The 17,805-nt window shown below is 39.9% G+C and overlaps 1 protein-coding gene across 1 annotated transcript in view; it reads right to left on the bottom strand.

Annotated features, from left to right (window-relative positions):
• The window catches only part of MPP7 (MAGUK p55 scaffold protein 7), a 424,011-nt gene that overhangs the window by 91,010 nt on the left and 315,196 nt on the right, over positions 1–17,805 (bottom strand). Inside the window, exons 7-9 of the mRNA XM_077808266.1 lie at positions 14,277–14,408; positions 4,193–4,274; positions 805–890 (exon numbers count right to left, since the gene is read on the bottom strand). Coding sequence (XP_077664392.1) covers positions 805–890; positions 4,193–4,274; positions 14,277–14,408 — 300 coding nt within the window. The remainder of the gene's footprint in view (positions 1–804; positions 891–4,192; positions 4,275–14,276; positions 14,409–17,805) is intronic.

Here is a 17,805-nt window from a genome sequence, read left to right on the forward strand (position 1 = left end):
TTGCTTTTTTACAAATATTAATTTTGCAGGAAAATACACTTCGATTGGAAACACAAAACCATAGAGCAGGCATAGAAAACCACTGGGAAGATGAACATTTGAAGTTAATCATCTTGGCCATTGAGCCAAACATTTAAAGCAAGCCAATCAATTTAATGTGGCAACCACACATGTACTTGAGTAGCAAAGACTACCTCAACAACAGAAAGACTTAGCAATACATTTTTTTCAAAAAGAATATTTCAGAAAACAGATTAAGTTATGAATTGTGTGATATTTTTCCAAACTTACAAGTTTATATGGCTATTAGCAATGGTGTAGTTTAGAGGAGCACAAGCTGAGAAAGCACAACAGCATTTGTACAATTCATACTCATCAAGTAACACTTCATATTAAGGTTCCATTTATAAATACTTTACAAAAGATTAATATATTAATAATAGATATTAAAAATAAATAGCTAATCAATTGTTATAAATTTAGAGTCCAGCAGATCAATGTTTCCATAGCGATAGTTTAACAACCACCTGTATCACTTCTGACTGAAGTGCACATAACTACCTATAATACAAACTACTTAGATCTGTAACATGCTTATCTGGAACATCTATTCACCCTTCATAAATGAAATATTAATATAAAAAAATACAACCCATCATCAAGGAAGACATAGGGATGCAAATGATGGTACAGGGAAAAAACAGCACTGATATACTTTTTAAAAATAGGCACCTCTGAAACAGCAAAACTAATTACTACTTTAATTTTTTTCAAAACAGGTTTTAAAATATGTTTATTACTTACCAAAATTTGTATTATTTCTTCAGGTTTTTTATCATCTACAGGAATCCCATTGACTTCCCTAAGTTCATCACCAATGTGAATAAGACCTATGCATTGACAAATATTTATTTTGTTGTTGAATGGTTATGTTTAATAGAAAAAGTGCACAGTCAGCATTAAGTCCTTCTATGTTTTTTTTTTAGTTTACCCCTTCTAAGCTAGGCACTGATCTCCGCATCTTTCCTCCAGGTGCTGTAGAAACATGAATATATAGTGAACACTACTATACCCAATATCATCATGAATAATCTTGAGAAAGTTGGTAGATTGGTCATTTCTCTTCCTTCCCTCTAAAAGTTAACAGTGTATCTCCAATATTCCCAGTCTTTCAGATACAGACATCAGAAATGTTGTATGCTTATTTTCTATCAACTTATATTGCTTTCCTTTTGCCACCCAGAGTGAGGTGACCAGGTGTCTGGTTTTCGACTGGAACACCCAAACACTTTTTAAATAGTTCAAAAATCATTACACTAAACCAGTGGGTTTTCAAACTATGGGAATGTAAGATACTTGGTCGCGGCAGCTCTGGTCGGCAGTGCTGCCCGGCTAAGGCAGGTTAGTTCCTACCTATTCCAACACTGCACTGCACCCTGGAAGCAGCCAGCAGCAGGTCAAGCTCCTAGGCAGAGGAGCCACAGGGCTCTGCGCATTGCCCCTGCCCCGAGCACTGGCTCCGCACTCCCATTGGCTAGGAACTGGCCAATGGGGGAGGGGTGGCAGTGCCTGTGAGAGCCGTGCGGAGTCGCTTGCATACCTCTGCCTAGGAGCTGGACCTACTGCTGGCTGCTTCTGGGGCACAGTGCGGTCTATGGTGCCAGGACAGGCAAGAAGCCTGCATCTGCACCCCAGCTGCACCGCTGACCAGGAACCACCGGAGGTAAGCCTGCGCCCCAATCGCCTGCCCCAGTCCTGAGCCCCCCCTCAAACCCGGAGCCCCTTCCTGAACCCCAAACCCTTCATCCCTGGCCCCACCCCAGAGCCTGCACCCCCAGCCAAGCCCTGGCCCCCTCCCGCATCCCAACCCTCTTCCTCAGCCCTGAGCCCCACCCACACCCCAAACCCCTCATACCCAGCTCCACTGAGTCGTGGGCATCAACAATTTTCTTCAACTGGGTCGCCAGAAAAAAAGTTTGAAAACCACTGCACTAAACAACTACTGACAGAAAGTGAGAGGTAAAATTCACTTTCCTGACACAAGTAAAAGGAAAGCAAAAATTGTGTTGCAGAGAAAAAAAGGTTTGTCCAGAAAGGAGGATAGGAGACACTTGATATGGATTTAGTCAGGGCACAATTTTATTATACAGATTTCTGGGACTACCCGGCAGATAAAGTGTATGCAAATCCATGTTTATGCAAATAGCTACCTGGGGCTTCCACCAGCCCCCCTTCATTTTTCATCCAGGTTCCCCAGCCAATCCATGGCTTGGACCGTACCATCCACCCCACCCTCATAGGAGGGTTAAAGTGAGCTATAAGAAAGGGGGGTTGGTTCCCTGCCATACCACTCATGAGAGTCCCCTTCCCCCGTTCTGGTCCTTTATCCAGCACCTCTTTGCTGCCTTGCTTGCTGCATGGAGAAAGGGTTTCCAACACCCAGGGCTTGCACCTTAAAAGCTATCCACCCTCACATTGCCAGAGAGTGAGTCAGCACTGCAAAGCTGACCACCACTCACATTTTGCTGCAATTTCTGACTGCCTTCCCCCACACCCATAAAGCACTCCTGCCTTCCTTTGGCAAGCCTGAACAACGTTCCCCTTGCTTCAGGAGCAGTAAATCGAACAGCTGAAGGTGTTGGAGTCTGTGATACCAGTGACATTTACCACCTACAGGTGAGGCAGTTAAATATTTTTCCATGCTATCGAAGTGCAATGGAAAACTCCCATTTACAGAATTAAATACAAGACGCTTATATACACAATATAGCAAATATCACAATACAATAGCAAATATCAATGCATTTAGATTAGGTTTCAAAATCAATCCTATGTCCATTAAATTCTTCTGAGCCTTGAAGAGGCATACTATGCCTCTTCATTACTGGAAAATACTTCTCTGTCTGCACTGAAGTTACTTCATTTCCTTCAAATATTTAACATGAAGTGAACAATATATAATTTATATATAATTTTACTTCATAATAAATATCTTCTTTGGTCAAGATTAGTTTATGCAGGATGTCTATATGTAAAATTATGAATAACTAATTAAATAACCAAATTAAAACACCATGTATCATTAAACCCATCCACTTCTGCTCTTCTTTGAAGACATCTTTGAATGTCTTCTTTGAAGACATCACCTAATATAGTGGTGCGCAAACTTCTCCAGTTGTACCCCCCCTTACTATTAACAGAATGTATCTGCACCCCCTTCCATTGTTGCACAGCCAAGGCTTCCTGAGCAGCAGAACTTGGGCTGAAGGCAGAGCTGAGGGTGGCACTGTAGACAGAGGTGGAGCTGGTCTGGGGGCAGAGAGGAAATGAGCGCACAGCTGGTCTGGGGGCAGAGAAGGGGGTGGAGTGGAGATGTAGTGGGCCTGGAGGTGGAGCAGGACTAGGGGTGAACAGGTTTGGGGCAGAGCTGGTCTGGGGGTGGAGCGGGGCTGGAAACATGCTCCCTATGAGGGCTGGCCCAAGCAGCAGGGCTGGGGGAGGAGCAAGGCTGGGGAAGAAGTGATGCTGGAAGTGTGGCATTCCCTCCTTGCCCCCATGGGGGCAAGCCCAGGCCCCACTGCGCACCTCTCCAAACATTCCTCCATGCTCCCACAGGGAGGGCATGCCCCACAATTTGGGGACCACTGATCTAAGATAAAGTTACTTTCTGCATTAAGTGTCTATACTACAGGTGGGCATACTGGTTTGTAGAAAATAAGAATTGAACCCAACCGTTGTAAAGAACGCAGACCATTTTAAAATTTTTGCACACTTCACTTCCTATTTTCAGTATGAAGATAATACAGAGAGCGCGGCTACTATTGCGCTATTTATGATCCATCCAGAAACAGAAAGTATGAGAAATCTACAAAGAAAAACTGTTCTAACAAATCCTTGAATTCTTATCTGAACTAAACCAATCTTTGCAAGTATCAGCATTTCTAAGCACAAATCTGCCAAGTAACAAACAATAATTGATAAAACTTATTGTGCTTTTTCATTTAATAACTCAAAAACACTAAATCATTTCCACATTTCATTCAACAGGAAATACCATCACCAGCTCTGAAATACCACCCTAGAAGATGGCCCAACTCCCAGTTATCTTTGAATGCAGTACGGACGGACGGACGCACACCCTTTTCTTAGTTTAATAATTTGAATGGTTAGTGCCAAAAAAGACCTCTCTTACCACTTCTGTCTGCAGCTCCTCCTCGCATTATTCTAGCCACTACAATCGCACCAGTATGTTCATCCCTTTTAATAGTAGCCCCCTTTGGGGAAGAAAAAAAAAACAAAAGAAAGATTTTGGTAAGCCTTAGCATGATTTAAATGCACTGGACTAGAAAACATTTAAAATGTAAAACTGCAAGCTGTAATGATGTATACTGTAGTCCAAAAATAGAAATGGCACCTGTTCATAAAAATGTTATGACATGAAATATAAGTAATTAATGAATATTACATACATATTTTTGTTGTTTGTATCAGGTTGATAGATATCTGTCTCTTGTTCTATCTTATACAATCGGTCACTTGTTCAGTTCTTTTCAGGAGGCTAGCAATAACCCATCCATTTTGTACAGGTGTGATATTTGTACTCAGGACATGTCTACACTGCAGTAAAACACCTGTTGCTGGCCTATGTCAGCTGACTTGGGCTCGTGGGGCTTCGACTGCGGGGCTATAAAATTGCAGTGTAGACATTCAGGCTTAGGCTGGAGCCTGGGCTCTGGGACCCTGTGATGGGAGCAGGTCCCAGAGCTCAGTGTTCAGCCTAAACCCAAATATCTATGCTGAAATTTGATAGCCCCACGGCCCAAGCCATCTGACACAGGCCAGCTGCAGGTGTTTTACGGCAATGTAGACATATCCTTATTATGCATCTGAGGGAAACATGAAAACAATATAATTTTGGACTTTAATATTTCCCCTAAGTGTACAGGGCTATACTATTTGTATAGTCAGCCTCTAGACTTACACTTGTGTACTGCTAAAAATTGAAAAACAATATATATATAGTAAAGTTCTTGCATAGAAAGAGGCCATGTTGCCAAACACACAAAATGTTTTTTGCGCATCTTTAGCTAACATTTATGCCTTTAAAACAAAACACACACACACAAGCGGCTACTTTGTTTTTTCACAAAGGAGTCTTTAAGAATCATCCAAGAAACAAAGATTCTTAAAGAATCCTTTGTGAAAAAACAAAGTGGATCATTGCAAAGAAAATTCTTTAGAAAATTTCAGGTGTATGAGAGGTGTCTCAATTTATTTAGTTCTTGTACCTATTTCTTAACTGTGAAAACACAGTTATGACATATACAGAAAATGTCTCACGTCTCATTCAAAACTGAATTTTGAATGAAAAACCCATGTTTAAAGAAAATAAGAAATGTTGACATTAAAGAATTATGTTTTCCATAACTCCCCTCCCCTTTCTAATAGATTAAGGACAGCACAGAATAACATATATTGATGTATAACATTGAAATATAAAATGAAGAATTGTTAATGGTAAGATGAAAAGCTTCCAATAGCTATATTTTTAATTATTTGTAATTATGCATAGTGAATGGTACTGATGAGGTAACACTTAGGCCAAGATTTCGGTGGCATAAACGTGGTTTTGCCAATTCTTCTTTTACATAAAATTGCTGATGTGTTTAAAACATTACTGCTGACAGAATAAAGGTAACATGTCGCGTTGGAAGATGTAAGTACAAGATACACAAACATTTAATAATAAATACCACCCGCCTTTTTTTCTGGGAAGACCCAGGGCAGGATGACACATAACAACATGACCCAGAAACTGCAAAACCAGCTGGAAAAATACAGAAGTTGAGCAATTGAAGCTTGTGCATGTGCAATGTGTGGGTTACCTAAAATCCAAAGGGCTGATGTGCTAAAAGCCAAATGGATAAAGACTAAGTAATCTGCAATGTAGAAACCCATTAAAGACCAAAGTGAACATGGCCCCAAACTGAAGAAACACCAGACCAGAAACTGAAGAATGAGACTGAAGGACCAGACCAAGGGATCAGAGAAGGCAACAATTATCATGGAAGGTGGAAGAACTTCCCGGTGCCCCAGAATGCAGTAACTTGGGCCTGACCAATTCTGTCTGGTCTGTTATTTGCCTGGCATACACGTATATCCAAACACTATAGGTGACAATAATTCTGTCTGAAATTGTATAAATAAAAGCCAAACTTGATTACACCTAAATTGGGTGGATTTTGTGACTCGGTGTCCCAATTTTTAACACTTGTTGACCCTATTCTGTGGATAGGGCTTCAGGTAGCATGGCTAATTGAACTGGCAGTTTTTACAAGTGTTAAACATCTATTTTTTGGAAGAGGTTATTTGAACACTAACAAACACTGGAAAGAAAAACTGTTGGCAGACATTTTCAACTTTTCACAGTATTAACTGTCTAATGTTGACTTGGTCAATGCACCCTTCCATTATTTGCAATATTGCTGCTGATCAATCAATGTTATAACTGTCCAGGAATCTAACGGTCACTCTTCCAGAAAACATTCTACCTTTTTCATTAGTGAATCCGCATTTATTTATTTTCACTTCTCACTCAAAATCTCAGATTCTGAAATGTGCATCAGTATCAACTGCTTAGTGTGATCTTATCAAAGAAGAGTTACAGTTGAGGTCAGAGTAAGTTGTTTATGATAGATAGATAGATAGATAGATAGATAGATTTTTCTTTTCTTTCTGCCTTTCTTAGTTTGTCATCAAGAAAATAAAGCAGAGTAACACGTGCATCACTGTTTCAAATGTGAAGTACTTCAGGAGCACAAAGGTGGGAAAATGTACACAAGTAATAGGTGTCAAATGATTTGTACGTGTTTAACATTTTTAATGGTTGTGAGTAAAACTTACCTCTAAAAACTCAAATCTAAAATAAACACAATATTTCAAATGCCAAGTGGGAGATTGATTTGTATTTGTTTATTACACACAGGCTATATTTGCTGTGAAAAAGAAAATTCCCTAGAAAACTAATCACCACCACATGTTCAGAGTCTCTTTGGTAGAAATTCTGACAGTAGCCACCACTCTGTAGTAAAATTCTGGATCTGTGTATTGCACACAATATTACATTTTATATTTATTTGTATGAAATCCTATCTCTAAGCAGTGCATTCTTTCTGTAATTTGCTAAAAATCTGCTTTTATATTTTTATAATATAATTATATTGCTATGACATTTACTTGAGTTCTTTATTACGATTTAATTTCAGATGAAAATATGACTGGGAGTTAGAAAAATTACGAGGATTTTACTGCAATTATTCTAGCCAAAGTTTTAAGTGAGTATTTTTTATACAGGAAGCAAATACTACTCATTTTATCAGTTTATATAGCTCTGTAGTTGAAGCCCCATGAGCCACTCAGAATCCCATCCACTGTGTCAGCTGACTTGAGCTCGTGCTTGTGGAAAAATCACATCCACTGCTACATTAATACATCTACTCTATCTCAATCCTAAACTCTGGCACCACAGTAACAGATGTTAGTCTGAAGCTTACTTACAATAATTGGACACTAACCAGGTGTCACAGGGCAGTCCCATGTGGCGTGCCATCCTGTGGCAGGCTGCTGCATGACAGGCATGCCTGCCTCAGTTTCCCCTCTCAGGTTACCCAATAACTTTCAGGCAAGAAAGTCTCAATACTATCCTTCCTTGGGACCAAATTATTAAAAAACCTTGTGCAAATGATCCAGAACGTAAGTCTCCAAACATGCAGCCCATTTTTCACTGCAGTGCAAGCAGTAATTAAAACTTAAGCTATCTCGTCTCTGGATGCCCCACATATGACACAATGGTGACTTTGACACAACCAGACCCTCTGACAGTCCTCCTCTGTCCTTGTACCAGGACAGCCACCCCAGCCCTTGCAAATGGAGTGCAACCTTACTTTACCTGAGCGGGAATCCTCCCACAGCCTCTGTTGGGGAGCTTCCTTCACTCCCCCTGGCCCTCTTACAGTTTCTTTGGAGTATAGCTCTTCGGCTTGGAAGATGTCAGAGGGTAAGCTCCTCTACTGCTCCCCTGCCTTCAGCCCTCTCCGTCCCTTGATTTGGACTCTCCAGCTTAGAGCCTGCAGGCAACCCCTCTGCGTCTCCTTCTGCCTTCAGCCCTCTCCAGTCCTCTGGCCGTGGCCATCTGGCTTGGAGACACTAGCCAACAAATGCCTTTCACTGCTCTTCTTGCCTTCAGCCATCTCCCAAGAAATACCTTCTGCTTCCTTCTGGGACCTTCCTCCACTCCTCCAAGTCTCTGGCAGCTCTCATCTGCCCCTGGCTGAACCAGTCTGCTCTGACTTACTGGGTCTTCCTCCCACACCCAGGTGCCCTGATCCTTTGTAGGCCAGATGCTGCCCTGTCCTTTTAATCTGCCAAACTGACAGCACCTGTTTTGTCACAGGGAAGCTGAACCTACTTCATTCAGAGGCCAGCCACTCTGCGACATCAAGGTTTTTAAGTAATAAACATTCTTCCTGAACAATCCACCATAAAATTAAATCAATGGTGAAGTGCTTTTCTCAATAGATTCATAGACTCCAAGGTCAGAAGGGATCATTGGGATCATCTAGTCTGACCACCTGTATAAAAGAAGCCAAAAACTCTCCCAAAGTAATTCCTTTTGAACTGGATCATATCTTTAAAAAAAAATATCCAATCTTGATTTAAAAATTGCCAATGATGGAGAATCCACCATGAACCAAAATAAATTATTCCAATGGTTAATTACTTTCATTGTTAAAAATATATACCTCATGTCCAGTCTCAATTTGTCTAACTTCAACTTTTAGCCATTGGATCTTGTTATACCTTTCTCTGCTAGACTGAAGAGCCCATTATTAAATATTTGTTCCCCACATAGATACTTATAGACTGTTATCAAGCCACTCCTTACCCTTCTCTTTGTTAAGCTAAATAGATTGAGCCCCTTGAATCTATCACTAAAAAAGGTTTTCTACCCTTTAATCATTCTTGTGGCTCTTTGAACCCTCTCCAATTTATCAGCTTTCTTCTTGAATTGTGGAACCAATTTAACCAACACAGCCTTCTTTCTCAATTGTGAGATTACGCTTATTTATATATCTAGTAAAGTGTTCTTAAGTCAAATAAAAATACAAGACTTCTCCGATACAACCATCCACACAGCACACAGGCTGCCACCCCTCATGCAAAAAGATATAAAAGGAGGAGGTTTTACATTCTTAGTCTAAAAAGAAAAGGAGTACTTGTGGCACCTTAGAGACTAACAAATTTACTTGAGCATAAGCTTTCGTGAGCTACAGCTCACTTCATTGGATGCATTCAGTGGAAAACTGAATGCATCCGATTAAGTGAGCTGTAGCTCACGAAAGCTTATGCTCAAATAAATTTGTTAGTCTCTAAGGTGCCACAAGTACTCCTTTTCTTTTTGCGAATACAGACTAACACGGCTGCTACTCTGAAACACTTACTCTAGAAGTCGAAAAGCTGAGTTCCATTAAACCAGGATGGAATCTGAAAGTCATAACCCAAGGCCTTCTTCTGAGAATGCCTAGCTATCTTTCCTATGATGTTTAAATCTAAGGATTGTTAAAATCACTACAACTAGCATGTGGGGAAAGAGGTGATCAGGTAGCCAGGAACCTTAGCTTAAAGACCAAGGACAACACTTAGAATTGACCCTGGAAGCAATGGGAAGCCTGTTTGCTGAAGAAGAATGGGCGTAATATGTTCTGTGCAACTAATACCACCAACACCTTGTCTTTGCTATGAAAAAAAATGGTGTGTTTCTAACTCAAGTAAGCTAACTTGAAGTAAAACCCCAGTGAAGACAAGAAACGCCCAACCACCCCATTGGGTATAAAACTTGATCGGAACTGCAGGGTGATGTACAACCCCAGAGGAGGAAGGTGTATGCCTTGGAATGTAGAGGTGGGCTGTATTTTCTCCAGAGACTCTTCAACTTCCATTGACCAGCCCCTTGCTCTCCCCACCCCCATTAATTTAAGCCTATGCCCAGGCTTTTTGGAGCCTCTTGCTCTTGTTAGCTGCTCCACCCTTCCTCCCTGTAGTTTTAGTATAATTGCTGTTTTAGAATGTTGCGGGTCTAACCAACTGCCTGTTTTGGGGTCAGGAAGGAATTTTTCCGATTGGAGCCAAGTACTTGGAAGCTTGGTGGTTTTTTGTTTGTTTGTTTGGGGGGGCGGGAGGTAGGGGAGATTTGGCCTTCCTCACAGCATCATGCAGCACAGCTGGGTTAAATAAGAGAAATTACTGTTTGGCATTTGTAGTAATGTTTAGTTCATCACAACTTGCGGTCAGCATCCATTAAGGATAAAAGCCAAAGGGCCAGCTCCCAAAGGTAAAAGAGACCTGGGATTTCACTGTACCTATTGAAGAAGGGACAAATATTTTGAATCATAGCAGATTAGGATCGGAAGAGACCTCAGGAGGTTATCTAGTCTAATCCCCTGCTCAAAGCAGGACCAACCCCAACTAAATAATCCCAGTCAGGGCTTTGTCAAACTGGGCCTTAAAAACCTCTAAGAATGGAGATTCCACCACCTCCCTAGGTAACCCATTCCAGTATTTCACCTAGTGAAATAGATTTTCCTAATATCCAACCTAGACCTCCCACACTGCAACTTGAGATCATTGCTCCTTGTTCTATCATCTGCCACCACTGAGAACATCTTAGCTCCATCCTCTTTGGAACCCCCCTTCAGGTAGTTAAGGGTGCTATCAAATCCCCCCTCACTCTTCTCTTCTGCAGACTAAATAAGCCCAGTTCCCTCAGCCTCTCCTCATAGGTCACGTGCCCCAGCCCCCTAATCACTTTCCTTGCCTTCCGCCGGCCTCTCTCCAATTTGTCCACATCCTTTCTGTAGTGTGGGGCCCAAATCTTGACGCAATACTCCAGATGTGGCCTCACCAGTGCTGAATAGAGGGGAACAATCACTTCTCTCGATCTGCTGACAATGCTTCTACTAATGCAGCCCAATATGCCTTTAGCCTTCTTGGCAACAAGGGCACACTGTTGACTCATATCCAGCTTCTTGTCCACTGTAATCGCCAGGTCCTTTTCTGCAGAACTGCCCCTTAACCAGTCGGCCCCTAGCCTATAGCAGTACATGGGATTCTTCCATCCTAAGTGCAAGACTCTGCACTTGTCTTTGTTGAACCTCATCAGATTTATTTTGGCCCAATCCTCTAATTTGTCTAGGTCACTCTGGACCTTTGTAGGTCATTGTCCCCTTATGGTACCCTCTACTTCCTTTGTGGGTGGAGAATGAGATTATTCAGAAAAGTGAACTGAGTCCTGGGGGCAGGCTGAAAAGAGCATACCCTGAGATATGGGTTATATGGTGGAAGCCCTCTAACCTGGCACTGGACCCACTTAAATGGCTGATAGGAGAGAGATAGGGTAGGCAGGGGGAATAGTGTCCCACCTCAGCGTTAATATATTTGCAGCCTTCTGTTTAAATCTATCCCTGTGTATGTCTTCATTTCCCTATATGTTATGATCGATACGAATATATCTTTTATTCGTAAGGAAGACAAGGCCCAAGTGAGCATGCAGCCACTATAGAGCACTAGTTGAGTCTTGTGACTGGCCTTCAAGGCTAGCCCATGTACTACACATTATAAAAAGGCAAAGTGGTTTGAAAAACAAGGGTTTCTCCTACTTGTCTCCAAACTTTGCCCATTATAGTTTTTAAAAATATCCTCAAATATCAATTAATTTGTTTTTAAACGTATGAGTACTTCTGATTTTGCTGAAATACTAAAAAAAGAAGCTTCTCTCATGTTACTGCAAGACCTGCCTAATCTAGGTGGTGTGTATAATCTGGCAAGAGCATTTATTCTTATGAATTGTTGAGCCCCAGTATTTTCAGTGGCACATGCAATGCAGCATCTCATACTGTGCTTTAAAAAGCAAAGACAATTAAGGTTGGATCTTGGGAGTCTGGAAAATGTTTTTAGTGTTGCTAGCCAGAGGAGAGAGTTAGCCAAAACGGGACATATATAGGTGTAATAGCATAGTTCAATTTAAAATATTTTTTAAAAGGGAAATAAGGAGTTTGGAAACCATATGGAGATCAGAGATTGAGAATGTGGTTAAAGGTACAGCTGCAAGCAGCATGCAAATGGACTGAAACATTAATGCAACTTCTCCAGGAGCCAGACCCTTTTTTGTTTACTTTTATGTCACTTGGTTTCATAGAGATGAGCAGTACTACTCCATCCATTCATCTGCTGGATACTGCTGGTTCCAGAATATTAACAAAATAAGCCCTTATTTTTCAAGGATTAACAACAAATCAAAACAAGTTTGGCCTGTAATATAGGTTAAGAGTAAAGAAGGTCAGAGACTTCAGATTTATTTTGCATGCTTTGCCTGTTAAATAAAGGTGTATAGCAATCCGGCAATGTATGAAAATGAATACTCCGATTAACCACATTTTTAATGTGGCCCATATTTTTTAATGTAACCTTTGCTTTAGATAAGAGTGTATTAATGCCTATTTGTCCCTTTTAAATGTTAAATTTCCAACCAGCTTCAAAAAACTAGTTTCTTTCACTGGTCATGCTTGTTACTACCTGTTAATCCTATCTAGCACAAGTCAATCACCTTTTAGTTGCTGTGTGTTTGTTTACACAAATCCAACATTAACAATCCTAAATTCTAAGACAGTAAGGAACACTGGCACTTTGCAATGTCTAGTCAGTGTATTCCCTTTCTCCATAATGATAGGCATGCATAAAAATTGCTCCTGAAAAATACACTGTACTTTATAAACATTTCACATACGTTTCCAGGCATCTCCCTTCCAGCATTACTTTTTCAAAGTTGATACTTTTTATAAAAACAGCAACTTACATGAATAAGCATAACATAAAATCACAATTTTTCAGACCATATTTATTTACTGATCACTAAAACCTGCTACATGTTAAATCTGGCCCCAAAGCAATTTGAAAGTGTTTTAAAAGGTTAAACTTTATGAAAATGGCACAAATGTTGAGATTTTATATTTTTAAGCTTGTGTGACACAAAGCTATTGATATAGACTCAGACAGGTCAATGATGTTTTCAATTAATACTAAAAACCAAGTTATTTAATTTGAATTTTATATGGCATACTTAATTTTTCACACCTCTCAGAATTAGAAGTAGATACAATTTCTCTTCTTGACTATTCCTGACACTAAGTCCTAATGTAAGTTTCTTCTCTAACAGAAGGAATTCATGTGATAAAAAAATGAAAAGCTTTGTAAATAGGTATGTGATTTAAACAGTTGGAAAAAAAGATTTAGAATGTTAATACCAAGTAAAATGTTTCCATATGCTCAAACTTTTAACTGTACCTATGGGCCCCCAGAGTCAGTCAATACTAAAATTGGTTTCTTGTTGACTGACGCCAGAGATCTGTCAAGACTGAGGGCATTACTGAGATATCAGCTGAGACAAGCTACCACTGTATATCTAACACAGACATCACTCTCTCTCCACCATCCTGGGTTCAGAATTGCAGCTCTTTAAAAGTAACTTTTACAGATATTTCTTCAAGATTTCTTTCCATTAAACAAACCTTTAGCATAACCCAAAACAAAGAATTTGCAAGTTAGCGGGGGGAGGAGAGTAATTAGCTATATATTACATAACATGACTGTCTACAGCAAATCAGTACAACAATTTAATATTCCTGTAATACATACTTGGTTTAATTTCATTCTTCCAGATATTCCCATGAAGCTATCAATTTTCTGGTGTTTTAATCCAAACTACAACAACACATAACTTACATTTGCCCAGACTTCAATTCAAGGTATTTACAAATGTGTTTCATGCTCCTTTTCAATATACCAAAAGGTCACATTCTCAATATTAATGCTAACAAGAACAATTTGTGACAAACATCTACATTTCACTGGGGATTCCCTATCATCTTTGCTCTTCAGAACAAGCTCATAGTTCAGGTTCAAGATTAAAAATGAATATTTCATTAATTTCAGTGGCCTGCAGGTGGTGTTAAAACAACCGTGAAGTAAGAATATCAAGAATATCAACAAGAAGCTCACCCATTTGAATTACGTCAGTAAAGTGAAGGTGGAATTCACAAGTGCATTACTCAGCATTCTAGAAAAACTTGAAATGATTATTTACTCATATTTCCAGGTAATGCTAGCCATCTTAATCATTTTCATAACTATTAAAGAAAGCAACAAAAGGAAAGATAACTTACCAGTGGTTCCCTGTTTTTGACAAGTCTGATTATTTTTACTGAGTCTTCCTCCTCATCAATATCATCAGGGATGGGAGGCAATACTGGATCATAGTTCTTCTGAGCAACAGTATCATGTACAGAAAGCATAGCCTGAAAATGTCAATGGTCAACATAAATATTAGTCTGAAAAGCCTATATAATAAAAAAGGGAACAATTCATAATCTGAGTGCTGCAGTGTCATAACAATTTCTGTATAGTGCCTGCTATTTGTTTATGCCATTTTAATAGTTTGTTAAACAATAATAAACCAACCCAATAAAATAACTATTGTTAAGATCCACAATGCACATAGCTACAAATTGTGGGTGAAGAAAGGGTGTTTTAAACATAAGTTAGGATGCTGAGCACTTAGTACTATTATTCCAAAATTACAAAAGTTGTAGTCTGGAGAAAAAAAGTCTTGAAGGCAAATTATTGTTTCTTCTGATATAAATTCAGGTGTATCACTGTCACATGGAAGTTCTTAAACACAAAAGGGCAGGGGTGGCCAACCTGTGGCTCAGAAGTTAATATGCGGCTCCTTGTATAGGCTGGAGTTACAGGCACCAATTTTCCAGTGTGCCAGGAGATGCTCACTGCTCAAACCCCGGCTCTGCCACAGGCTCTGCCAGCACTCCACCCCTTCCCATCCCCTCTCCTGAGCCTGCTGTGCCCTCGCTCCTCTCCCCTCCCTCCCAGAGGCTCCTGCACACCACAAAACAGCTGATCAGAAGGTGTGGGGAGGGAGGGGGAGGCACTGACTGGCGGGGCTGCCAGAGGGTGGGAGGCGCTGAGAGTGGGGTTCGGGGGGGGGAGTGGAAGAGCTTATGGGGAGCTGCTGACGTATCACAATGGCCCTTTGGCAATATACATTGGTAAATTCTGGCTCCTTCTCAGGCTCAGGTTGGCCACCCCTGCAATAGGTAATGCCATAGTAAGACAAGCAAGATAACTAACTTCTGCCCTTTCTTCTGGAGTGTCAAATGGTGTGGTGATAACTGCTACAGAACTATCCTTCTAACAGGGAGTCAGATGTTAGCAGTTTCTTTGCTCCTGGTTCTTCCGCTCCTTTCATTCCAGTTCCAACAGCATAAATCACTTTCTCACAAAATTCCTCATTGAAATTGGAAAACATACATGAATAAACCAAACCCTTAAGATGTATCAGTACATGTCACTTAATTTTCCAGTTAAACCTATACATTATAGCTGGAACAACAGCAAGAACTATGGCTGTCTAATTTTTTATTATTATTATTATTATTATTTTACTATAAGTCTCTATTTTCAGTTGCTTATACATTTCTGAGTGTTTCATATTTTGGCCTAACATTTTTGTGGCCAAATATAACTTTTTTTTTTGCAAAGTTTCAGCCAAAAAAAGTGAACTGTTTTTAAGAACGAGTAGCCTGAAAATAATACACATCCCCAATCATTTTAAAAAATCCTACAATTTTAAAAATTAAACCACACTAGTGCTGAAATTATTAGGATTATAAAGTTGAAATTTTGCACTGAGTCCTAATTGAGGAGAATGGCATTTTATGGGCACATAAGAATGGCCATACTGGGTCAGACTGATGGTCCATCGAGCCCAGTATCCTGTCCACTGACAGGATGCTTCAGAGGAAATTAATACAACAGGGCAATTATCGAGCAATTTATCCCCTGTCATCCAGCCCCAGCATCTGGAAGTCAGAGGTTTAAGGACATCCAGATTATGGGATGTATCCCTAACTATCTTGCCTATTAACCATGTCTGGACCTATCCTCCAAGAACATATCTAATTTTTTTTTAAACCCAGTTATACTTTTGGCCTTTACAACATCCCCCAGCAACAAGTTTCATAGGTTGATTGTATGTTGTGTGATGTACTTCCTTATTTAGTTTCAAACCTGCCACCTCCTGATTTCATTGGGTGACCCCTGGTTTGTGTGTCATGTGAACGGATTCCTTATTCACCTTCTCCACACCATTCATGATTATATAGATTTCTATCATATTACTCTTACTCATCTCTTTTCCAAGCTGAACAGTCCCAGTCTTTTTACTCCCTCCTCACATCGAAGTTGTTCCATACCCTTAATCATTTTTCTTGCCCTTTTCTACACCTTTTCTAATTTTAATATTTTAGATAGGGCAACAAAGACTGCACGCAGCATACAAAGGGTGAACTACAATAGATTTATATAGTGGCATTATGATATTTACTGTCTTATTATCTCTCTCTTTCCTAATGGTTCTTAACAGTGTTAGCTTTTTTGACTGCTGCTGCACACTGTGGATAGTTACCTGAAAACATCTGCTCAATGACTCTAATATTGAATTCAGCCAATGTGTGACAATCTGAAGACAAAGTGAAGGGAACTTAAATTTAGGAAAGGGTTAATTAGGAATTCCATAACTTGTAAAACGATAAAAGAAAACTACTGAATTTGTCTGATACCAATTCTCTGGTAATTTAATGGGACATGGGTAATGTTAGACAAAGTATGTAATTACCTCCTTCTTGTTTATAATCTACACAGACTTCAAGCTGTGTTTTGTCAGTGATTACATGGATTCCATTTTTTTTAAACAAATCATAGATATATAGCTTCATATCAAGGCCAGACAGAACCACTGTAATCATCTAGTCTAACTTCCTGTATAACATAGGCCACAAACTCTCCCAAAATAATTCCTTTTGAACTAGAGAATATCTTATAAAAAAAAATCCAATCTTAATTCAAAAATTGCCAGTGATGGAGAATCCACCACAACCCTTGGTAAATTGTTCCAACAGTTAATCTCATTGTTAAAAATGTATGCCTCATTTCCGGTCTGAATTTGTCTAGCTTCAATTTCCAGCCATGAGATCTTGTTATACCTTTCTCTGCTAGACTGAATTTGTTCCCCATGTAGCTACTTATAAACTGTGCTTAAGTAACCCAATAATCTTCTCTTTTTAATCCAAATAGATCTAGCTCCTTGAATCTATCACTAAAGGGAATGTTTTCTATTCCTTTAATAATTTTTGTGGCTCTTCTCTGAACTCTCTCCAATTTATCAGCATCCTTCTTGAATTGTGGATACCAGAACTAGAGACAGTATTCCAGCACAGATCGCACCAGTAACAAATACAAAGGTAAAGTAACTGCTCCATTCCTACATGAAATTAACGTTTATGCATCCAAAAGCATGAGCTTTTTTGGCCACAGTGTTAAACTGGGAGCTTGTCTTCAACTGATTACCTACTACATCCCCCAAATCTTTTCCAAAGTTACTGCTTACCAGGATAGAGCCCCCCATCCTGTAAGTATACCCTACTTTCTTTGTTCCTAGATGAATATTGTGATAGACCCAGGGAAGTTGGGTACAGCACAGCAGTCGAAGGCAGATATACTAGCCACTAGATAAGCAGTTTTCTGTTCTCTGACTGACCAGAGCAGGGGCTGCTCCATGCTAGAATGGACACATGACTCCAATTAGCCTGCAAAGAGTCAGTTGAAGCCATTAGGCTAATG

Source organism: Eretmochelys imbricata, chromosome 2 (genome assembly GCF_965152235.1).
Source record: "Eretmochelys imbricata isolate rEreImb1 chromosome 2, rEreImb1.hap1, whole genome shotgun sequence".
NCBI lineage: Eukaryota > Metazoa > Chordata > Testudines > Cheloniidae > Eretmochelys > Eretmochelys imbricata.